Genomic DNA, 25,246 nt, shown 5'->3' with positions numbered 1-25,246 from the left:
CATTCTTCACTACTAGAGTGGAAAAAGGAGGGGTTAAATAAAGAGGTCAAATTCACTGGCTGGTGTTAGGGCTAAACAAATTTGAATAAATATCTAATTGTGATTAAGTTAAGAAAACCAAACAATATTTAGTTTTAAAGCAATTCCAAACATACTTGCAAGTTCAATTTATACAAATAAACGCTCCTAAATGTTACACACTGGGTCTTTAAACCAGCTTGGCATAGGTCTCGAAACTATTGCGTAATTACGGTAATCAGGCTGCTGGAACCGGAAGTGGCGTAATGAGTGGCCCTCTCAGAGCTCAGCTACTCACTGTAGGGTCGACCGTTTTCCGACATCAACATAAAAAGTGTCGGCGGCTCAGTTTGGTGGAACATGTGTACAAACATGCCGTCAGGCGGCCTGAACCTGGAGTCACAGCTTTTGTCCATAATGGACGTGCTGGTGAAGGCGGCGGTGACGGAAATCAGTCAGCTCTTCTCGGAGAGCTCGGCGTCGCTCCGCCTGCACTTAACCCAGAGCCTGAAGGAAAACGAAACGCTGAGGATGAGGATGAAGGTGATGAGGAGCGAGGTTTTCTCCCTCCGGCTGCAGACCAGGACGAACCGGCCGACGAGTCGCTTCTCCTCGGTCAGAGGAAACGTCCCCAAACCACGGGCTAAACTACAAGGTAACAGAGAAACATGGCCTCCTTCGTACGAGAGTTAACGACTAATGTGTTCCTCCTGCATTTCGAATCCGTCATTAAACACGTCTGTCAATGATAATGTTAATATGAAAAACGATCGTTTACTAAGCCTGCTCTAACACGTTACCCTCACATCTTATTTGCGAAGTAGTCAATAAACTATCAATAACCACTGTTCCCTTTTCACGTCAGTCAAACGCCACAGAGTCTGTTGTTTCCACTACATTTCTGGTACTAATCAATAACTTCATCAAACATGGTCATAATCGGATTTACATTATAGCAAGTCTGGAATATACTTAGTTCTTATTTTAAAATGATAATGTCATATATCAACAACTTCTTTCTTATCACCCACTCATGTGTAGGGGGGTTGTCATTGCACATAATAGGACTACAAATGTGAATAGGAAGAATGTCATTGTGAATATCTGAAATGTTCTGTTATGTTTTTGACAAGGAACATGTTATTTACAGATATGGTACCTATTGAGAGTAGCTAGTAAATGGTTATTTGCCATACTTTATCTTCATTAATAGTTGGGGTTTTTGGGGGTAAAGTCCAGATTTTGTTGTAGTAAAAGAAAATAAAGCAAAAGCAATCATGATTTGAAAAATTCTTCATATTATTGCCCCCGCTGAGTTAAAGCTAAACAAACCAAATCTTTGTGGTTTTTAATGCATTCATGGGCAGAAAAAAAGACTATTTTAACAGCTAAACATGCAGTATGTGATTCGAAACATTCAAAGCAATTGTCTGTTACACCAGCCATTACCAAACTGAAGAGTGCCAGGGCCAACTTTGAAATCTGAAAATCCTCTCAGATCCACAGCCAGATTTAGCTTCATAAAGTGCGTGATTATCCATCAATATAATAACAATTTTACAAATTGAAATCCACAAATAACATTCAGTGCAAATACTGAAATGTTAGGCCTTTATGCTGACCACCTGACACTGGACACTCACACATAAATGTCACAATATTTCTATATAAACTGTATATTACCTGCTACACACAAAAAATAACACATTTTATTTTGGCATATTTGACAGCAAACTAAAATTTAACCACAAAACAAATTATTTATTTATTATTTATTTCATGAATGTAAACTTCACATAGCCAGTGGCTCAAATCCTCAGAAGTGTCACAGGTTCTATGTAGTGAGCTGTTATTCCTCTCATCCTTAGCAGCTGACCCACACTGTCAGTCCAACTATCAGCAATATCAAAACTATGTCCTTTTCTTTTTTCCTCATGTAGTTGTCAGTAAACTCCCAGTGGCTCAAAAAGCTGTCGGAGAAGCTCCTGCTATATCTCTACAATCGGAAAACAAGACTTCATCCTCTGCCGCTCAAGTACAGGTAAACACAGCAGTCACTTTAAGTCACTTAACTTCTCTTTTCAAATTCAAATGCTCATGCTTGTGTTTTTATTTGTTAGTGTGCAGATGTGGAGAGTCCAGATGTCATCCTAATTAAAGATGAAGACGATGTTGGTGGATGTGGACCAGCTGGAGGTGAATGGAGTGTTTTTTTAATGATGTTATTCTATTTATTAGACTCTGCTTTTAAAACGCATTTCATTTCCTGCAAAAGATTGATCAGATCTGCACTGGCGTAACTACGGAATGGAGTAGACCCTAGCTGATTTTTATTATGATGACTGAAAGACTGGGGATCACACATTTAACAACTTTAACAACTACATGATTTGTCAAACCATCTGAATGCATCAAACTCACTCATAAACACTTGTGAGAGCAACCATGTCTATAAGCATGACAGTTTAAAGGGTAAACAGACATCACGTCGTTGTTTTGATTATCCCGCTACTTCCTGTCATTTTCGTCATCTGACTCTATGTCCTGTGTCCAACCTACCCTTTTTCATTGGCTGTTGGCAGCAGTTGGGTCAGTAATCATGACCCAACTACCCAATTGTGTCCAGAGTCGGCTCATAACAGTCGGGTCAGGTCTGTTACCCTCACATTCTCTCCAATTTAAGTATTTACCAGTCACACACACAACAGATTTCTGTGCCAGCTAGCCATGCTGACTGTCCCCAACTAGTGCTGACTGGACCAGACTATGCCCAGCTGTGAATCGTGGATAAAATCGGGCAAAAAATCTTATACTGTGTCCCCAGTTTAAGGGGTGGAGGAAGCCTGATCCAATCTCATTTGACACATGTTAATTTAAGCCAAGTGTAAACAGATTTAAAGACAAAGTCTGAACAGGGCTTTTGTGGTTTTGTCTTACCAGGTCAGGACAACTTTGGAAGCTGTGGTACGGAGGGAGGTGTTGCCACTGGGACTCAGAATTTAGAGCCTACTGGTTCCTCCTGCCTGACGAGTGATAATGAGGATCTAAGAATCGTGAGTGTTCATGGCCGAGGAGAAGGGCCTCTGGAGGAAGAGAGTGACACCCTCTTCACTGCCTCTGAACTCCAAGCTTTTAGCTCTCTGTCTCCAGATCACAGCATCAGTCACGACAGTCTTCTCAGTTTCACCACTGGTGCCAGTGACAGTGCACCACTGAGGATGGTGCAGGATAACAGTGTTGGACTGGTAAGAAACAGACCGGTTGAACGAAATTCTTCCACTCAAATGGCTTCAGCGGCATTGAATTCTGCAATAAAAACAACTCTAATAGGAGCCGATGGTCAGATGGGGCACTCCAGTCACATCAGCCAGTTCTCCCAGCAGCAGAACATCTTCCCTCACGCTATCAACAAATCCCTAGAGTGCAGCTTTTGTGGCGAGCGTTTCCTCAACCGCGAAGACCTGATTGTTCACCGGGCAAGTCACACAGGAGAGTCGCCTGTCCCTTGTGTCCTGTGTGGCAAGTCGTTCGTCAACAAGACCACACTGAACATCCACATGCGCATTCACACTGGGGAGAAGCCGTACGCTTGTTCACAGTGTGGGAAGCGCTTCACACAGAACGGCAGCCTAAAGATCCACCTGCGGACTCACTCCGGAGAGAAACCATACAGCTGCAATCAATGCACCGCCAGCTTCAACAACCCCAGCAACCTGCGCCGACACATGATAACACACACCAATGGCATACTCTGACCATGGCTGGTGAAAACATTTTTCCTGTGACTTTTACTGACACTTGTGCCATGATGTATATTTTAGGGGCATTGTGTGAATCAAATGTTTTGTATCACCAAGTATAAAGTCTATCTACTTTATAGAAAATACACTTGTATTATCTTTTTAAATCAAGGAAAACTAGCAATAGCAAATCAACTTAGAAATATGGTATCTGGGACGTCTATATCCCAGTACTGTCACATCACCAAAAGTAGAAAATGTTAATGTAAACTGTTGAAATGTTTGCTGAACTACAAACAGTTGAGTCGCATCTTCATTCACACAGCTGCCACATACTCTTAGACGAATTGACTACATTGCAGACTTGTGTCTTTAAAACATGTGGCTTGTTTTATATCACTCATCTTGGCCTTAGAGAAGGGCTTTTCCTTTTCACTTTGTATGTATGTATGTGTGTGTGTGTGTGTTACATTTAAAAACAAACTACCTCCACTGTTCTCTCTTGTTTTTTACTTGGTTTCTAGTCTGGATATGCAATTCTGAATAAATTTCTTTAAAAACTATTGCCATTTACGTCTGACACGTCTATTTTTCACCTCTAGAGTGCAGCATTGTTGCACCACATTAACTACATTAACCATTGTGACTCGGGTTTAGTCACACTTTACACTGTGTGTGTGTGTGTGGGGGTTGAAGGAAACTGGGGAAATTCCTTGCATTGTTCCTCTTTCCATCCTGCCCCTACTGAAGTGATATTTGTCAAGTATGTACTTGTTAAGCTTTGATGGCACCCCGAAATCTGTAAAGTCAGAAATAAATTGTAATGTAAGAAATATGGCTAGACGTGTAATATTTACTCTTAATTTACACTACCAGTCAAAAGTTTGGACACTCATCCTCATTCAAGTAAATGGAAAGGTGTGTCCAAACTTTTGACTGGTAGTGTATATATAAAAACATTTTTGTAAAATGAATTAATGAAGTGGTTCTATGAAATGACAGTCATGCTGTAACCCCAAAATAGTTCTGTGGTCAGGCATGATTCATCTATTACTCAATGTGGTTCTGATCAGACATGGTTTTGTTGTAATGTGATGGTCACTGGTGGTGGTTTTATGAGCCAGTAGCTTTGTCGCATTAGTGTGGAATGCTGTTGTTTTACTTCCCCAAGAAATGCTGCTTCCTCTCTGGCTATTGTTCTTGGGCAACTCATGAAATGACACGAGTGTGTGTCTGTGGGCGCTTGTGAGTATTCTGTGTGTGACCAAGAGGCCACAAAAGAGATTAAATCAGAGGACAAGTTTAAGATTTTCAGAGAAGTTTTTGAAACTCATATTAGATTGTGTATGAGTGGCTGTGTGTGTTTCATATAAGACTGGAGTTCTCGCATCAGTACTGCACAATATCAACAATGACAACTAGCCTTGTGTAGAAAGCCAAAATGTAGACTTAAACAGCATTTAAAGTTGTGTGTGTGTGTGTGTGTGTATTCACATACACATAGAGGACACATATAGACTAGCAGAGCCAGGAATTTAACCCACAACCTTTCAGTTCAAAGACAACTTGTCCTATCACTGAGCTACAATGGATCAATCCTAGCTACACTAGTATCGTATACTTTTAAAAAAGGAATATTATAAAACGTGACTTCAACTTCAACCAAAGTCATTTTCTGGTAAGATACTGTTCTTTCACTCACGTTTTGCTTTTAGGTACTCTATACAAGACTGAGAGTATTAATTGTCCTCTTCATCACCTGGTTGATGGCATGGAGGATTTGTGCGCGCACGACCAGTATTTACGGTAAATGCGCTCGTTGGCCACGCCCTCTCTTTCACAGAGAACACGGTGATGTCGCTTCGTCTTTAACGAGCTTGACCCAGATGCAGTAGAAGGAGGGGGACCAGAGGGGAGAAAACACGTCAGAAAAAAAACACTCACAATAGTGTGGCAGGCGTCGGGACAGCGTTTTTACTAGCTGGTGAGTGAAACACACAAATGTCTCCAGGTGGTTGATGTAACCGGGCCCGTGTTGTTTAGTATTGTGTTTTCCTCCGCGCACAGATAGTAGCTGCACTGCAGCGTTGGCAAGGAGTGGTCACCCTCGACATATCAGCAACACCAAGGCTAATGCTAGCCGTTGGTGCTACCTTAAAGTTCGAACTGTGAGCGGCGGCTCCGCTCTTTTCCGGTGCTAGTTCGTTACCTGATTCAAACCGACCGTTGATAAGCGAACGCCGAAACGTAATTGGTGTATGAATTAGCTCAAAGGCCGTTTCATTGGTCACACGCCAACTCCAGCTCTTGCGGCTAACCTGTGTTTGCTGTGCTAACGCGAGCTAGCTCGCTTGTCTGCTAAATTTTGTGGGTTATTGTGATGCTAACGCAGCAGGACAGTTTAACCAGGTCACACGAGCTTTATGGGCAACTGGGCTAATTTAATACCCAACACTGTCATCTGTGTTTTAATAGAACCTAACGCTCAAATGCACATGTCTTTGTTCGAGAAAAGTCATTTTACATCAGCGTTTTTGTAGTCTGTGGCTTTGTTAAGCTAAATGCTGGCAACTCCTCCTGCTCCAGATTTTTTTCACTACGTTGGTAAAATCAATTCACGATTGTGTGTGGATTTTGATTGTAAGATATCTAGGACAAAATCTGCTGGTGAGGAGAGGGTTTGTGCATCAACAGAGGGCATGACAACGTGATGACCGCCGGTCGGGTTTGGTTTCCTGGTCGTGTACATTTAGTCTGGTTTGACCTAGTTAACGTCGATGTGATGTCTCGTTTTTAATCGTCCGTCTGCCGGCCTGTCGTAAGCAGACGGTTTTAACAGTAGATTTAATCAGAGAAAGGAGTGTGTAGTTTAGTGGCTATGGATAATGATATTCGATATCGTCGCGAGTGTGTAAAGTGTGTGGATTACAAGTAAATCAGAAATCACGAGTGGGTAAAATTGTTATTGTGTCATGTGAGTGATTTTAAAATGCTGTCAATGTACAGTCGTAGTGAATTATTTCGAAGTGTCACAAAGGGGAGCCTTAATTATTATCTGAGCATTGCAGGACCCTATAATATATATTATAATAATAATATAATATTCGTAGTTTAATTTATTCTATGTTCAAGATTAGACATTTTTTATTCTAATCTATCTAATATAATGTGCACTGACATAAAATGTAGATTAGAAAAGATACAGATCACAAGTGGTGTTCATTAAGGGTTTATTTTAATAAATTAAAGAGTGTGATTTATTATTAAATTGTTGTATTTCATCATATGGAGGGAAAAAACAAAAGCAGCCACATATACACATAATAAGGGCCACAAGAGAACCTGTAACATATTTGGTAATATTGGTTATGTTCTTTGTTATTAGTTTGTCTGTATCTGAAAACCCACAGACGTTCAAACTAAATAAGCATTGTTGATGGGCAGAAATCCTTGCCTTTTAACGTTCTGGGATCTAGAAAATAAACAGCACATTTTTATAATTATTACAAAATATTAATATAATTGAATATTTAATATTATCACGTGCGAAGTTTAAAGTAATTGACAGTCTTGCTACTTGTTTGGCGAGACATGTATGCACGCACGCTGTATGTATGTTTATTTGAGTCTGCTTTGATGCAAGTGGTCCTAGAGTTGTGAGTCTGTGACACAAGCAGGGATTTAGTGATTGTCAGCCTGTGAACCTGTTGGGTGGGTCCTGTGTGGACTTGCTTTGGTAGGAAAATAAATGCCTGGGTGGAGATAACTGTCGGCCTCGGAGCAAACGAGTAAACTGGCTTTGCTCTTGTAAACATTGGTTTCATGCAAGCACGTATTACAGCATAGGTGTCTTCTTTGTGGGCTCTAGCACTGTTGTTGCTTGTGTGTATACAGCAGGTGTGGGTAACAGGGTAAGTGCTGCAGGTGCTGCCATGAGTAACAACATATTTGTTTCAGCCTTTACTGACCACAAGTCTCCAAGTCATTTGACTGTTGATGTGTGCTACTAACCCCGACTACAGTTGTCTGCTTTAGGTGTTTAGGTTAATCCACAAAGGTCCTAGTGTGTGCGAGTGTAAGTACGTAGGTGCGTGCAATTGGAACATGGTGTTTGTGTTAATATGTAAGTGGATTAAGGAGCTAAAGCTTCAATCCCATTACGTTCCACGCTCATCTTAGACCAGACATCCCATTGACATATCGCCTAATTGCAGTGTCAGTTACCTACAGATGTGTGTTCTGACAGTGACGTTGTTTTAGTTAAAGGTTTTTGCTGCTGGTGGCAGGTGTCGAATCTTATTGCATTTTCCAGTGTTTCATGAAGTTGTCAGAGGCTGTATTGTTACATGTATGTAAGATCACAAATGTCTTCTGACAGGGTTGAGTGAGTCATGCTGACTGATGACTCCAGAGGCAGATGGAGATATGTAACTGTTGGTGTGTCGGGGCTCCATCAAATGTTCATGGAGTTGTTGAGCACAAGGCACTGTTGACATTTCGACTGTTTGTTACACTTATGTTTGGGACAGCAGCATTTCACACTGTTGTTCCCTCCACCCATGCTTCAAGAATTTAAAAGACAAGAAATACATTTGCTTTGATTTAAAAACAAACAAATATTCACATTTAATTGACATTGCTAATAATGAATGTTGATTTTTGTCTTTTTGACATGGGTTCCCCATCAAACCTTTAGTAACACATCTTGTAAAAATGTATGAAAAATGAGGATCCAATCATTCAGGTTCACAAAGATAGAAAAATATGAAAGCAGAACAGAAAACAAAGGATGGAAAACAGTATTATCAAAAGGTGGAAGTGGTTTGTGGTCGTATGATCAACATATTGACCCTTGGGGGATTTTCACCGCAAAACACCCTTAATGGAGGAAGCCAACCATGCAGCTGATTATTAAAGCACTATATGCTATAGGCTCCTGTGGTTTGTAACAGTGTTTTTGATGTGCCAAAGTAACCGTAGTGTCCCTTTACTCATTTGTGAAGTCGGATCCATAACATCCTGTTTGTCAGGAAACAAGTACGAAGGGAAAGGGGAGTGGAGTTGAACGAAACTCACTGTACGCCTTCGAGGCAAAAACAGCTGTGAGAGAGTTTGATGGGTGGAGGACAGTAGTCAGGAGTGTGTCAAGAGCGTCAAGACATGAACCCTAAACCCCCCACCGACACACATGCACTTCAACGATATTCTCCTTGCTTTTTTTCACAGTTGTGTTCATGTTCTCAGTCGCACAAACTTCTCATTGTTCCGACAACCTCCCTGCCAGACAGCTGTGAATTCCCTCCTCTGACTGCGGTTACCACACACACCATATCACATTCCTAAGTAAACCTGCTGAGAAATATTAATCACAGTTTATAGTGATGCTACTGTGAATGGTGTGTAGCATGTTGATAATTATTATATTTTGCTTTTCAGCATAAAACTATGTTAACGTGGGATGATCATCAAATAGTTAGTGTTTTGGTTGTTGTGTCGGAATGATCTCAAGCCAGGTTGTTGTACTGTGGATGGGTGGGTGGGCTGATGTTCTGAACTGGTAGGAGACAATGCAGGGGATGAAAGTCAGGAATTCAAGATTGGCTTTTATTCAGCACTGCTTTACTTATCTCTAACCCCCACTCGCCTGGCTCTTTGCTTGTTTTATTTGTTTGCAGTGCTCTGCCCCTCTCTCTGTGTGGATAATACAAGCCCTCTATAGCACACATGACCATATATAGTCATGTGTGCTACAGGACAGCAGTTTGTGGCTAGCTCAGGTGGAGAGGTTATGCCTCTGGGACGTCACAGCCACCTAACTACAGGGAAGTGTGTATATGTGACATCATGTCTTCCTGTCAGTCCGCCTTATCCCACATGAAAATCCTGGTTTTGGTTTTACACATTCCTTTTTTATTGTGAAATGCACTTCAGCCACTCCTTGTTTTCTCATCAGGCCATCCCACTTTCCTCCCTTTTTTCCCACACTGAGCACACCCCAATGTGGGGCTTTTTCAAATAAGCAAAGTCATACATGTATACATTTGTGTGGGCGAGAGTGTTACTCATTCATCTGACAGACATCCAAAAAACAAATGTAGCCTCTTTATTTTATGAGCTAAAAGTTGGATGTTGTAATACTCACTACTAACAGGGATATCATCATGTCCCCATGCCCTTTATTTTGCTTGCACAATAAAAAGCAGGTGAAACAGTGAGTCATTCCTTGCTCTGCTTTTCAACTCTTGGCAAGTTTGCGCTTCTGTTGCTTTTTTTCACTCATTAACACACATTCTATCTTGCACACAAACATGCTTTAAGTGTAAATGCAGGTCCTTGTTTATTTTCCGAATAAAAAGAGTGTTTCTGCCAATGTTGGCAAAGACCAAACAGAGGAAGACATTTAGAAACTGAAATTTGGGAGCCCCTCCTTTACCTCGTTCAACCGGTTGTGCAGGTGTGTGTGCGTGCATGTTTGTCAGTCAATGTCTGGGTTTAGGGGAGCCGCACTGTTCATCTGAGCGGGGGTGTGATGTATATCAAATAGATAAGAGAATGTGAGTCTCCACTTGTTTGGCTCTGATTTAACAAAGTCCTCTGCAGAGCACTGACAAACTAACAATTATTTGTTGGGGAGTGATGAAAGGCCATTAAGTTGAAAGAAAAGGCAGACTGAAAGAGTCCGGTTGAAGGTAGATAAGAGAGATTAGAGAGGAAACGATGAGTAGAGAACATGTTATATATTAAAGATCTTACTTTCTCTATCAGTCTCTTAATGCTCATGATCAATGAGGCCCAGGTTGGTCAGGGAGTGAACCTGCTGCAGCTCTCACTGCTGTGTGTAGCCCAAATGTTGAGTAAATACAGGGCGTGTCTGAAGCTTCTCTCTTTGCTGTGCTTTTCTGCTCACAGAGCAAACACTATCTTGTTACCACACTTGTATGGTATTCTCACCGTGTTGCTGTTTTTCAACCAGGTGCCTCCAGCCTTCACTAAAACCTCTCTCGCCTTTCTGTCCTCCCTCTACCTCTCTGTCTTTCTCTCTGCAGTCCATTCCTTTTTGTTTCTGGGCTTGGTGGTTCGGTGACCTTCTACACATGAGCAGTTAAAGCTCAGCCTCTGATCTTGGCGTGACCTCTTCTTCCAAACCACACCCATAGGTGAAGGTGTGTATTCCCATTTTTTCCCCCCTGAAATGCTTTCTGCAGGTGTGTGTTCTGTTTTTAACAGTTAAGAGAAGTATGCAGTTCTTTTTATTTTGAATGTCCTCTAAAAGCTTCCTCCTAAAATGTAATACGGCTACTGCTTATCTTTGTGTGAACCAGGCCTTGTCCTCTTTATTTTAGGACCTGCTGTATCATCATAAACTAGAATGCTGATTCAAAAATAATATAGTCCCACAAAATACAAGTGGTGATCACATTACTAGATGCAGCAAAATTTCAAGCAAAGCCAACCTCATCATGATTTTTCTAACCTTATTTTATTCTGTTTAGCTTAAAAGGTTTATTATTTAAATACAACACCATGTTTGTCCATATGAATATTATTATAGAAAAGCAGAACAATATTGTGTTGTACCCTTTTAAAAAAGAAAGAATGCGTGTAGATTTCAGGCAGTGGATCAGTGCATGTTTGTCTTTATGCAATGTTTGTGTGTTGGAAACTCTTTTCTATTGTGACAAAACCTCAGAGGACTCCTCTATGCATGTGCTAAGTGGTGATAAGTTTGTAGATTTTTATGTAGGGGATGCTGATATTAATCAGTTTTATTTCAAAATCCATGCTCTCCTCTGGCTACTTTCAGAGCCAGCAAATAGAAGCATCATGCCACTGTTTAATTAAAATAACATATTTTTTTGGCAATCATTTTGTTGCGTATTTTTCATTGAGCACCGTCCTGAAAGGATGTCATGGTTGCTCCTGAAGTTGGAAGTGATGCAGTCAATGCCAATGATATAAGTGCTGACATAGATGAGTTGTGAAGTTTGTGAAAGTTCAAGCAGAAGTCCAGAAGTTAATTTCCAGATAATTATGCATATTGTCACTCAAACCTTTTTTGACCATCTAAAGTGGGTCTTGTCTTTGCAGATGTTAAATTGCAACAGCAGCTGTTAGTTCCTTCTATCTTTGTGATTCTTTGCCATGTGGTTTGCTGTGGGCAAAAGCCTCTCCCGGTGTCTGAATTTTGGGTTTGTTTTTAGGCACTCGACTGACCTTGAGGCTGTCCTCCACAAACTCTCTGTACCATTTGACATTATTCTTGCATATTGGCAAAGGAAATTCAGAATGTTTTTATATTGTCAGACATGTCTGCAGCATCAAAGTACAATCCTTGACTTTTTACACCCATATAAATTTCAAAGGACAGATTAGCCACTCTAAGCTCCTTGTTTTGTTTTGACTGGTTCTCCTCTTGCTCATAGTTATGTTCACTTCCTTTCATGTAAATGTCCTGCCTACATTTATGCAGTGTGGAAGAACAAAGAGCACCACCTAATTTGTTTAAAAAAGTTGCTTTACCAGAGTTATTTGCTGCACAACAAAATAAATGGAGCATAATATGTGACCGTATATAGAGATGGCTGACATACCTTCATTCCTTCCCACTACTAGAAAAATAATAATCAAAAGTCTTGAATTCATGTCTGCCAGAGTTTGAGTTGTGCAGTAGAAATCATGATGTGGAGCCTGTGGTGATATACGCATTTGATCAGACAAACCCTGTTTTTATAGTAGAACTTATTTGGTGTATAATTTTTTGTATGTCCCCTTCGTGCCATCCTAGCCAGGGAAGACAATCGACAATTTTATGGAGCTCCCCTCTATATTGATGTCCCTGTACTGTCACTGGTACTCATTTTTTTCTAAAAATTTATCTGAGCTGGAGTCATTGAAATTAAATCCATCAGCAGTCCTGTGTTCTGTGGATGTTGCTATTCTTCATATAGAGAGGTGTGTCACTGTGTTGATAGTGCGTTTGTGGGTATGTGTGTGTGTATATAGATATATAGATGTGTGTAATGCTGCCCTCTCTCCCTTTGGGGCTGTGTAGTGTGTATGGAGCAGTGTGAGAGCGCAGCGGCTCTGCTGGAGTCGGTCAGAGAGCAGGAGGTGCAGTTTGAACAGCTGACCCGGGCGCTGGAGGAGGAGAGGAGGAGAGTGGGCCTCTCTGCCACCAGTCCCTCGGCCCTGGGTCGCCCACTCCCTCACACACAGGTAAACCCCCAAACAAACCTAATATCCCACCCAGACTTTCTCATAGTCATCTCCACCCCAATCTCTTACCTACACATGGATCATCACTCCCTCCATCATTCATCATTCCTCCTCTCCTCCAGTGCTCGGAGAGTTTGTCTGTGTGTGATCATCAGGTCTTTTGTCATTGTCTCTGTATCTTGTAAGATCACATGTTTGCCCTCATCTTTAAACATACCAGATTATGCCTCCTTGTTGTTCTCTGCTCTGAACATACCTGAGTTGGTCATCATCACACACTTTCAGCATGCCTTCTGTGTCACTCACCGGAAACACTCATGCACACCCTTTTGATTTTTCTCTCGGCCTGTTGTGTTTTTGGTATGTGGTCACCTGTCACGCATGAGTCACATAGTTATGCTTCCAGTGTGGTTTCTTTATAATCACAAATGATTTTCTTTGTTCATTGGAATCATTTATCAAGCACTTCTGCTTTCTACGTTTTTTTGCATGCTGTTACCTTAATATTAAACATCCACAAAATGGTTTTTGTTTTTTAGTAAAAATCACTTTTTTTTTTTATTTGTCCCACAATCTTTCAGTCATATAGCCTATGTGTTGAGATTGGGTGTTCTAGTTGTATAATATTTGTGATTTTCTGTAACATTTTTGACAAAAGGTTTAGGGATGCACAACTAATTTTTGTGGTTGAAATTAACTTGGTCCTTGATTTTCTTTTCCCATTATGACTGAATGACAACTGATTAATAAATCGAGGAAATGATCTGTAGATTAATAAAAAAAAATTATGTATGCAGGCCCAGACATTTCTGAAAAGTATATCAACCATAGCTTCAACTCTTAAGATATTCACTTATTAAAATATTTGCTGATTTATTTTCTGTCAGCAATTGAATTGTTTCCCATGCAAATGGTTGCAGCATATTTTGCAAACGTCATACAACTGCAACACAACTCTGTTGTGTTTTACCACACTGAATAACAAACCTGAGTCAGTGTGACTGATGCAGTCTGCATCAGTGTAACAATGTACACTGTTTCCTAATTTATTGGATGAAGTAAAAACACTCTGGTTATTTTATTCTTTTAATGATTTTCCAGAAATTGAAGTTGATCAGAATGTAGGTATTGCTTTGTTTTTCGTATGCAGTGCTTCTTTACACCTGAGGTTTGTGGTTGTTGGTCTTCAAACTTTCAGTGTGTTTTATTTACAGCAGTTATTTTGGTTGGACGTACTACCACTGTTTCCTTCTTGCCGAGTATTGTGTTCTCATTATCATAGTGTAGTGAGGCCATTTTCTTTATGCTCCTGTGTAACAGCATCAGGCATGGAAGTATTCAGAGGATGACGTTTTAACACATTTAAGCCGTTGGTATTCTACACGCAGTTTGAATAATAATGAAAGTATTGTACTTCCTTTTAAGGGCTCGCTGACATAGATGAGATCTTGTGTTTTGTCTCTGAATCCTTGGAAGGGACAATTATTATTAAGTGTCTGGCAGGCAGATGGAGAATAAGAACAGATGCTTTGGTGTTTTTGACCTTGTACTTCAAGGAATGTATCTAATAAATATTAATGCTGAAGGTATCATACTCTTTAACCATGGCTTCAAATGCATTATGGTGCTGCTTGTAAATGGAGTGGTGTTGGAGGAAAAAGCTATGGGGGAATTCTCCTAAAAGCACTTCCTACTACATTTAAATAGCCTGCCTCCTTGTGGGCATGTTATGAAATGCTCCCCCCAGAAAAATGGGAGTTTCTGTTTGATAAAGCTCATAACTGAGTTATGAGTTAGTCTTTATTTTCTTAAATAGTAGCCCAGTTTTTGTGTACTCATGTAATTCAGCTTGAGGCCATTACTCAGAATTAAAGGGACTTTCGGTGATGTTAATGTTAAATCTCTCTGAGTTTCCTGGAAGGTGTACAGCGTGACTGTCATTGATTATGCAAGAGTTAAGGGGGGACCAGCGTGAGAACATGAATGACTACACTCCAAAACACCCTCCATATCTGGCAGTGATTCACAGACCGTGAATATGCAGGAAAGGTGTTGTCAGTGTTGGGGCTGAAACTAACGGTTGTAATAATCAAGAAGTCTGTGTCGACTATTTTCTTAATTAGTTGTTTGGGTCTATAAAACGTTTGAACGATTATTAACAGAGTTCATGAGCCCTGGTCAGCACTGAGATTCACAGTTGTTTGTCTTTTTCATGCCAGAACGGGCGTTTAGGGGATGCAGACATAGAAAGACTGAAATTGACTGACTCATACATAAACAGTACACAGGTATGTGTTTTTATACATAAGATATCATGCAAATCTGATTTAATTATGTATAATATGTGCACAGTGAGTGACCAGTGATTTTAAAACAAATAGTTGTTTGTCTCTGCTACAGTACAGGATGGTGGACCCTGCACATGGCGCTGTGGATGACAGCTACACACCGGAGGATGATTCCCAGGAAGTACACTCTGTCTTTTCTGAAGAGGGAACCACGCGGCGACTAGACACTACTCTCCCTCAGATGAAGAAGCCAATCTCTCGCACTGTCTTGCCCTCTGACTCTATGTCTATTGACGGGGGCTTGTCTGTGTCTGGTATGGGTGGTTATAGCGCCACTCTCGACCGTCCTTACAGGCAGCCTGTTGCAGGAGACTACCCAACTGCCACAGTACCCAGAAACTACCACTATGGCCCTGTAGGAGGTTATGAGGACTACCGGGGAGGCCCGCCATCAGAAGCATACACTAGTCTGAGCAGAGGGTCACACATGGAGGAACGCTACAGGTACAAGACCCCAAGAGAAATGTTATGAATCTTCTGTGGTGGTTCATTTATTTCATTATTGTTTTTAGCAGCCTTCATATAGAAACTGAACAGTTCCCATGTCAGAACATTGAGTATCAAACCAGCTTTTCTGGTCAGATCAGGGTTGTTCAGCCTTAAATGAATGAACAGATGTTGACGGTAGAGTCTGTTCCACTTTTATCTCTACAACCTTAGTCAGGAATATTATTATAATGATAATTTTATAATATCAATTTTTTTTTAAGAAAAAAAGGGAACAAAAAGTATGTTGTACAGTGCAAATCTGTTAAGTACTGTTACTTAACTGTTAAGAGACTTTGTATTGGCACTAGAGGACATAAAAGAGGTTTCGGGACATCTCTAGTTGAGTGACTTGTCTTAAATTTTTCCCACATTAGTGAAAAAGAGAGATCACTCAGGACGTCAGTTAAACAGCTCTGACAGTTTCTGTCCTCCTCTTTTTTACCCACAGACCAGTTGATGGCTATAGGACTCTGGATTCTGGCTACCGGGCCCCAAGCCGTCAACAGCTTGACCCCTATGCAGCACAGCCCCAGGTGAGCCGCGGGATGAGGGCTTTGGGCTCAGCATTGGAGATGCGTTATGGCCACGGCCATTACGGTGTAGAAGATGACCAGCGCAGCGTGGGATATGATGACTATGGTATGGGGCCTTCACCCATGCATCCTGGAGGCTATGGTACAATGCCACGTCTGGGGACCGGCCCTGGGGGGGTGGACAGACGTAGACTCAGGTAAAACACAGCAACATTGCATTATGATTGTGTCTCACGCTCATGTTTTTATTTAGAAGATGCTGTGTATGTGTTAAATTAGGGAAGCACATTTGAAGAAGAAAAAAAAAAAAAAAAATTTTTCTGAGTAACTTAATTTTGGTTTGTTTTTTGGATTTTTCGTTTCCCTGTTTTTTTGGTGTAATTTTTTTCCATTTTTCATGGTAATTTTTTATTGACATACTCGGAACTCTCGCTCAAACCTCCAACCTGCAAACCTCCAACCCCCAAACAAAACGACTTCTGTATTTAATAGTATTTTAACTGTGACATTAAAAATATAAAAAAATGTTACACAAGTTCAACCTCAGAATGGATAATATCCACTGACGATATGCAGAAGCTGTGAGGACACTCTTGATGGCGACATGGGAGGAGTCGATCCTTATACCTGGGGTGTTCCCATGACGATGGAGAGGGGCAGCATGGCCTCTCTGGACAGCACACTGAGGAAGGGTCCTCCTACCTCATGGAGACAGCCGGATCTGCCGGAGGTTATCGCCATGTTAAACTACCGTCTGGATCCTGTCAAGACCAACGCTGCCGCCTTCCTCCAGCACCTTACATTCAAAAATGACAAGGTAAAGCAAGTGTCTCAGTCAAATGCAAAATTTAAAGAAATTAACAAATACTTTTATACATAGTTGTATAATTGTTTGTGTGTTTATGTTTAGATCAAGTCAGACGTGCGTCGCATGAAAGGTATCCCATCATTGGTGTCAATGCTGGACCACCCCAGCAAAGATGTGCATCACGCTGCCTGTGGAGCACTAAAGAACATTTCATATGGGCGAGACCAAGACAACAAAATCGCCATCAAGAACTGTGATGGAGTACCTGCTCTGGTCCGATTACTGAGGAAAACACGTGACCAGGACCTCACTGACACTATCACAGGTCCCACTGATTCTCATTTAATACTTATAAGGATTATTTGTACTGTGTTTTTGTATCCATACTTTATTGTAATGCATCCTAGACTTTTGTTATGTAACTGCTTTACTGATAGATTTTCTTTCATTCAGTTTTATAAATAGCAGCCTTGAGTTCTCAATAATGAAAGCATTTTGGGCATGTTGCTTTAATTTTGGTTTGAGTTTAATTCATTGGTGTATTTTATTACTTTAATGTCCAAACTGTCTTGTATTACAGCAATGTTAATAGTCTTTTTTTTTATATACCATCCCAGGCACCTTGTGGAATCTCTCCTCCCACGACTCTGTAAAGATGGAGATTGTGGACCATGCCCTGCACGCCTTAGCTGATGAGGTGGTCGTTCCCCACTCAGGCTGGGAGCGAGGGAGCAACGGTGGAGAGGAGAGCTGTAAACCCCGCCATCTGGAGTGGGAAACCGCCTTGACCAACACTGCTGGCTGCCTTAGGTATGCAAGGGACCAAATGGATAGAAAGAAAAGAATGTTCATGGAGGAGACGGAGAGACTTATTTTGAGAAGAAAACATGCAATTATGTGCTTAACTTCTCCCTTTTTCCAACAGGAATGTGAGTTCAGAACGCAGTGAGGCCAGGCGGAAACTAAGAGAATGCACAGGATTGGTGGATGCACTCATGTACATTGTCCAGTCACAGATCAACCGCAAAGATGTGGATAATAAGGTGCCAATACACTTTAGATGGTCACAAATTTTATCTTGCATCGTTTTTACTTCTGAAAAGAGCACCGTATCCTGTGCGTGTCTAACCATCCTGTCCTAATGTCATTTCTTCTTCCTGTAGCTGGTGGAGAACTGTGTTTGCCTCCTGAGGAATCTCTCCTATCAGGTTCACCGTGAAGTCCCCGGCTGTGAACGTTACGCAGAGACTGTACCTGTCAATCAGGGACCGGCCCCTGCAAGCAAAGGTGGCTGCTTTGGCTCTCGAAAGGGCAAAGGTCAGTGTCAGTTACTGTGTCTTCGAGATTTGCTGCTGAAAGAGAAGCTGCCTGCGGGTTTGAGCTTGTTGGTGGTGGAGGCACCTGTCACTGTTTTTCACACTCTACAACTGTTTCCCTCCTTGTCTTCCCCTTCCGCTTACCTGTCTCCCATCCTTCTTCACCTCCTCTCTCTCTGCTGTGTTTAGATGAGTGGTTTTCCAAAGGTAAGATTTTTCTCTTGGTGTTTGGGCATTTCAAAAGTTTTCACACTAATGCATATTAATAGCTCACTAGACATCATTTAAGAAGGTTGAATTCACGTTCACGTGCAATGGGCATGATCACTCGATGTCAAACACTGTTGCATGCTCCAAGTGCTTGTTCCCCCTGGTTGCATGGTTTGGTTTTATATTATTATGTAACACTACACTGAAGCAGAGAACTGAGTTTAACTGGACACTCATCTCAGCCAGCGTCACCTACTCTGTTGTTTCTTTACCCTTAACTTTCGTGTTTTCTTTTCCTATTTTCACTTTGCAGGAAAGAAGGATGGAGATGATGGAAGTGGAGATCAGGTGGATATTCCAAAGAGGACAACACCAGCCAAAGGTGAAGGAGTGTCTCTTGTGTTAAAATATTATTACTACGTCCAAGGCTGCTGTATGCTGCAACTATGCTTTATGTTTAGCCATAGCCTGAATTTTAAGGCTGTACCTTTTGGTTCCATCAGATACGAGATGTTTGAAGTAAAATATCAGACTTCTTTGGTTTAGTTTATTGTCTTAACCTTTCTCTTTGACTTTCCTTTCTGTTCACTTTAGGTTACGAGCTGTTGTTCCAACCAGAGGTGGTTCGTGTTTACACATCGCTGCTCAGAGAGAGCAAGAATCCCTCTGTGCTGGAAGCTGCTGCTGGTGCCGTCCAGAACCTGTGCGCTGGCCGATGGACTGTTAGTACAGTTTCTACACAAACTTGTCACTTACTTGTCATTGGTTCAAGCATTTTCTAACAATTTAACCTGTAATTCATCAACTTTCATCCACTATAACATCTCTCCTGTTTGTTGTTCAGTATGGTCGATATATCCGGGCCACTGTGCGTCTGGAGAAGGGTCTTCCCATGATGGCAGAACTGCTGGCTCATGGTAACGACCGTGTGGTCAGAGCAATGGCCGGAGCCTTGAGAAACCTCGCCATTGACAACCGCAACCGCGAACTTCTCGGTAAGCGTGAGGAAATTGTGTTTTAAATTTCTAATTCTGATCCAATATTTTTATTCTCAAATGCTGAATTCTATCTTGTGCTTTCCTCTGTAGGATTGCATGCAGTGCCTCATCTTGTAGCCAACCTGCCTGGAGGCCAGAATCAGTCTGGGCGTGCGCTGTCGGAGGAAACAGTGGTGTCAGTTCTGAGCACGCTCACTGAGGTGCTAGGCAACAGTCTGGAGGCAGCAAAGACACTCCGAGCCTCGCAAGGCATTGAGAGGCTGGTGCTTATTAACAAGGATGGGTAAGTGTTAGATGTGTGAATCTCTTCCTCAAAAGGGCAGATATGCAAACGTCAGAGGGCACCAGCAGCTTTGTTCTTATTATCTCTGTCAAATACTGTGATCATTGGCATTTGTATTGGAATGATGCAATTTAAAGTTGATCTTACATTTCATCAAGCTGTCAATGAGTTTAACTTGTATGAGATAGAACTTCCTTCCTTTTTTTTTTCTTAAGTGTGGACATTTCTCCCCTTTAACCCACAGCAAACGTTCAGACCGCGAGGTGCGGGGGGCGGGCCAGGTCCTGCAACTGGTCTGGGCCCACAAGGAGCTCCGTAGACCGCTGGAGAAAGACGGCTGGAAGAAGACAGACTTCATGGTCAACCTCAACCCCAGCAGCGGCACCACCAACGGCCCAAGCAACCGAGTGAATGGCTCGTATGAAGACAGCACCACACCACTGCTGGACAGAGGTCCGAGTAACAGAGATCCTACATTGAGTAAAATAGTGTTTGGTGTTCCAGAAAGTAAATGCACATGAAAAGGTTTGATTTTGGTTGGTTTCTTTTAACATGTCATCCTGTTGTGCTTGTTGTAGGGGACAAGAGGGACATGATTCCACTAAATGACCTTGGCCCTGGTCAGTAAATCTTATCATTTCCTTGTAATTAAGAACATTTTCGAGATGACCTCTGTGTTAATTTTCCTCCCGACCTTTCAGAGGGCTATTCTACACTGGACCAGAGGGAGAGGAGACACACCCTGGATGACACCACAGACACTTTACCGGTATAAATCAAACATGCACTCATTGACCCGAGTGATTGCTCATTTTAACTTCACTAACCACTTGATCTCCTGCACCACTGTGACTAATTCCTGACTTAAACCTTTTACATTCACAGCCTTTTTAAAACCTTCACAGTTAACAACACTTCTCTTTTCTTGCACTCACCTCATCTCCTCTCTCTCTCTTTCTCTGGTTGTTTCTCAGCGAGGGTTGTACGGGGGCAGGAAGGGCTCCCTGCCTCTGTTGGACTCCTACGATGGTTAGGCCTCCCCCACCCCTCTACTCCCCTCTGCATGTAACAGCATGGTATGTCCAGCTGACCTCTTGTCCCGCATGGACTCTCATTTTTTTTTTCTAATGTTAAAACCCTCAGTGAAATCTGGTGTGTCTGTAATCGTGTACTCAAACACTGGTCGAGGGCTATTACATTAAATACTTGACTCCATGATTCCCTGACGTGCTGTGTACTTGCACGTGTAGTACACTGCAAGGCGCTCCTTGTGTGTTGTGGTCCACAGAGTCTGTCAGTGTACAGATGAATCCTCAGATTAATAAATAATAATAATTGTCACAATACCAGAACTTTGACTTGACTGATGCTAAAAAAAATATCACACAAGTTACAGGATGTCACTAAAAAAACATTGTTTGTGGGAGTTTGATACCATTTCTATGTCATTAAATACTTCATGGTACTCACGGCATGGTATTACAGCGGCACATACAGCTTTACTTCAATTATCAGATCACTCTGTTTGAGGATGAATCCAGCTACTGATTATTTTAGGTTAATTTTGACAGGAAGAGGACTAAATGGGAGATTTGCTTTGGTGGTTTGTCTGATATGCTTTGGTGGCCCTGCCCTTTTTTAATGAACTTTCAGATCTGCAAGACAGGGTACGTTTTTTGTTTTTTTTGTTTAGGCTAAATTATTGTTTGTGTTCATTATAACGTATCATGTTTAGATTAAGTATCTCACCGGCACTCAGTCATTGCCATGACCTCCCTTGCTGATGTCACAAACACCATTTATAGATTAATTCAAATGCCATTTTCAGGAAAAATGTCATTGCAGTGTACTTGGTGACGCTGTTACAGCTCGTGTTACTTCACTACACGCCTGTATGTGTGTGTGTGACAGTAAATCTGTCCTAATCCAGGCATAACAGTGAAGAAATAAAAAAAGTCCCAATGCTAAGTATAGTTCTGCTCCTGTAAATGCTGCAGAAAAGAAAATATAGGACTTTTTCACTGACAGTAAAGTGTAAATTCTGGCTCAGGTGCACTGAATTATTTACATCCCAAACTGCTGCTGTTTTGATTCACTAATTACAATTTTTCTTATTGTGATTTCTGTTGAAATGATACAAATGTCCGTCCCCAGTCACAGAGAAGAGTTAAATTATGTTTGTAAACTTAAGAACTGTTTATGTTTTACCGTGGATCTCAACACTCGGTTCAAACTAAATTCACTTTGATATTTGTGTGAATGTATTTTTTTAACATATTGTGACAGCACTCCTGTGCGGCGTGTGTGTGCGGTGTGTGTGATACTTGTACACAGAGTCACTGGGTCGCCTCAGTGTTAAGTGTTATAATAAAAGTTTTCCTCTGCGTCTCCAGAAAAACTGATCGTGTGCATCACTCAGACGGGGCTGTCGCTGCCCGACCACTGCTACTGAGGAGAGAAGATCCACATGCACAGTCTCTCTCCCTCCTCCCCCAACCCCTTCCCTTTCCTTTCCTTGTCGCCCCCCTCACTCCATCGCTCTGTCACCACGCAGCTGGGACCAGATGATGATGAGAGTCGGCATCCAAAGAAAGTGGTTGTGTTGCAGCCAAAATGTTTGATGCAGCACAGATTTACATACCTGCATATACAAAATTCTTTCAAGTGTAGCAACGAAAATATATTCTGTTTTTAAATTATAGTTCTTCTGTAAAGGCAATCACCTTTGTTGACAATCATTTAATTCTGGTGTTGTCATCCTGTTTGTTTTTATGTGTTTTTTATTTTTATTTTTTATTTCTTGCTTTCATCTACATTTTTGATAAACTCTCATCTCGGTCGACGCGTTGCTGCCAACACCCATACCCTAACGATGAATTTGTACGTAGGCTTCTATGTAGGCTGTATAATGTATATAAAAAGAAGATGGGATGCATTAGTTTTGGAGCATTAATTTAAATAATCTCTTCACTGGGATTGTTGGGAGGTTGTGACGTGGCCGCAGACGTCCTGTAGATGGAGTGTTTATAGAGGAGTTATTTTCCTGTTATAGAGTTATTTTCTCTCAGTTGGGTTGAGCTCAGGCGCGGACTAGAAATGGCAGGTGTGTGTATATTTGTCATACAGTAAACCTGCGGCTGTGTGTATGTGGAAAAAATTAATATGGACCTTTTTGAATGAGTGTAATATTGTGTGTGTGTGTGTGTGTGTGTGTGTGTGTGTGTGTGCGCGCATGCACACGGACCAGACCCATAAGACCACACGTTGATTATTTCATGCGCTCATTTTGTCTTTTTTTTTTTAATGGTGTGAACTTCAAGTTTCTTTTTTATGTTCTTGGTTTTATGTACCAACTGCCTATTTTTTGTGTTTGATGCTTTTATTCTGTTTGTTTCTGCCCCCGTGGAGGAAATTAGCTGTGAGACTTTAACCAGAGCATCACATTAAACCTGTTTCTGAAGTATAAAGCTGGGAACAAACACACACACACAACTCATGCTTCAGAAACCGTTCCATTCTGTTCCATGAAAAGACTTAACACCACATTTCAGGAAGGCCTCTCTGGACAAGCGCTCTTCCTCTTACAATCTGATTTGTCTACTTGCTCTCTTTTATCTTCACTCAGCAGAGACTCCATTTTAACTGACAGAAAAGGTGGTCAAAAGCACAGTTTGTCTGATTCCCTTTTTTGTACCCTTTTTTTGTTCTGTCTGCTTTCGGTTTTATTTCCAGGTTTTGTATGTGAGAAAGCGGAGTTACACAATTTGTTCCACTTTTGAGTCCCAGTTTTACTTCTGGTGTGTTTTAAAGGCAAAAGAGACCAATCTTTGTTTTATTTTTTACTCTCCAAACTCATAGTATATTTGTACTGTTGCCTATCCATGTAAAAACTAAGATGTACCATTCATACCTGCCTTGGCTCTAAAACTTGCTTTTTTCAGTTGAGTATGTAACTGGTAATCCTGTTGGGTTTTTTTTATAAATAAAGATCTTTTCTTAGACGAGATTTGGCAGTGTGTGTGCTTGATGTGGCTCGACCCGGTATTGTCGATAAACACATCTAATTAAAGACGCTCAGTCGGAGTAATTTCATCCCCTTGCTTTTGGTGAGGCCTATGGCAAAGGTACAAACTTCACACTATGTCAGATACTCATTCCTGGCATTGGTGCTGCCCAGTTTGCTGATCCACTAATTATCAGGGTTAGAGATCAGGCCTTTTTTTTGGCTCCACTACAAACCCATACTGATCCCAAACTATGGCCAGGTCTATTCTTATAAGAAAAACAAAAACGTTTACACATGGCGAGTACAGATAAGTACAGTTAAAGCTTGTGAAGTGTTGACATTCTCAGCTTTGCCGTCGTCTCCGGTTGCGTGCCGAGCCACATGCTGACAGGGAATAGCGGTAGTGTTTGTGTGTCGGTGTGTTTGTCAGGCCTCAGACATGTCGAGGGAACACACGGGGGGGGGTTGTGCAGGGACATGGGAGTCTTGCTGTGCATTTCCAGTTTGCAACACATGTGAAAATCATCCCAGACGCAGCTGCTGGAGTACAAGAGCCTCAAGTGTGTGTCAGAGTGTTAAAATCTGATTTTAGTCGGGGTGTGATTCTCATGAGTCATGAGTATAAACTTCTCAATGGGAAATGACCCTGTTGAATTTCATTTTAGCTTAAATTTTGAAAAGGAAAAAGCTCTACATGTGTACATTTTTATTTTCTTTTATCGATACTATTACTATTATTGTCTACGTATAATTATTCAGTATAGTTGACTTAAATATGGCAGGTCACATACATATAGGTATATAGTATATATAGTATACTATATAGTATAGAGAGGGGAATATGAGGGACATGTGGATTAGTCCTCATGCCTGTTTTCATCACGAGTGTGCGTAATGTTTATCGCCTGTGAAGCTGCTACACACATACACACACACACACACACACGCACACGCAGAGAGAGAGACACGTACCATCCCACCCCTCCTTAAACTTGAGACGACCAAATGCAGCAGACCCCCCCTCCCATGAGTGCTATCGTTTGCTGTCATATCTATTTAAGGCTCCACTGCTGTTCTTCATTTCCTCTCCGTCTCTTTCGAATGCTCAAAAAGAAGCTGCAACTCCAGCTGATGAGAAAACTGTTGGGGAGGATTTAAAAACCCAAACGGAATCTAGCACATGTCCAGAGAGGAATGTCCACCTTGGGACATCAGCAGGTCTGTTACCATGTATGATAAGGTAGGGAGACCACACCCTTGGGACACTGTGTGTGGCCTGTT

General features: G+C 41.5%; 2 protein-coding genes across 7 annotated transcripts; both read left to right on the top strand.

The window, feature by feature from the left end:
- Nucleotides 1–272: 272 nt before the first annotated feature.
- LOC122778130 (zinc finger protein 8-like) lies at nucleotides 273–4,327 on the top strand. The gene is made up of 4 exons (XM_044039720.1): nucleotides 273–673; nucleotides 1,959–2,059; nucleotides 2,139–2,214; nucleotides 2,959–4,327. Exons 1-4 carry the CDS (start codon nucleotides 379–381, stop codon nucleotides 3,771–3,773), a joined length of 1,287 nt encoding a protein of 428 aa, XP_043895655.1. The 5' UTR covers nucleotides 273–378; the 3' UTR covers nucleotides 3,774–4,327.
- A 1,279-nt stretch (nucleotides 4,328–5,606) lies between these two features.
- Nucleotides 5,607–23,965, top strand: LOC122778292 (catenin delta-1-like). 6 transcript variants are annotated; one of them, XM_044040011.1, is made up of 21 exons: nucleotides 5,607–5,742; nucleotides 10,805–10,921; nucleotides 12,811–12,974; nucleotides 15,194–15,262; nucleotides 15,375–15,766; nucleotides 16,260–16,541; nucleotides 16,921–17,161; nucleotides 17,255–17,477; nucleotides 17,770–17,962; nucleotides 18,078–18,195; nucleotides 18,316–18,469; nucleotides 18,658–18,675; nucleotides 18,992–19,060; nucleotides 19,273–19,400; nucleotides 19,523–19,673; nucleotides 19,767–19,959; nucleotides 20,204–20,412; nucleotides 20,538–20,579; nucleotides 20,661–20,728; nucleotides 20,934–21,035; nucleotides 22,353–23,965. In XM_044040011.1, the coding sequence occupies exons 3-20, from the start codon at nucleotides 12,816–12,818 to the stop codon at nucleotides 20,991–20,993; spliced, it is 2,769 nt and encodes a 922-aa protein (XP_043895946.1). In that variant the 5' UTR covers nucleotides 5,607–5,742; nucleotides 10,805–10,921; nucleotides 12,811–12,815; the 3' UTR covers nucleotides 20,994–21,035; nucleotides 22,353–23,965. The 6 variants fall into 6 exon arrangements, with proteins under 6 accessions (XP_043895946.1, XP_043895947.1, XP_043895948.1 ...); XM_044040012.1 differs by lacking the exon at nucleotides 10,805–10,921; XM_044040013.1 differs by lacking the exon at nucleotides 18,658–18,675.
- Nucleotides 23,966–25,246: the final 1,281 nt, after the last annotated feature.

The sequence above is a fragment of the Solea senegalensis genome, linkage group LG12 (assembly GCF_019176455.1).
Source record: "Solea senegalensis isolate Sse05_10M linkage group LG12, IFAPA_SoseM_1, whole genome shotgun sequence".
Classification (NCBI taxonomy): domain Eukaryota; kingdom Metazoa; phylum Chordata; class Actinopteri; order Pleuronectiformes; family Soleidae; genus Solea; species Solea senegalensis.
Note: the sequence above shows the minus strand (reverse complement) of the source record. Positions and strands in the feature narration are given on the sequence as shown.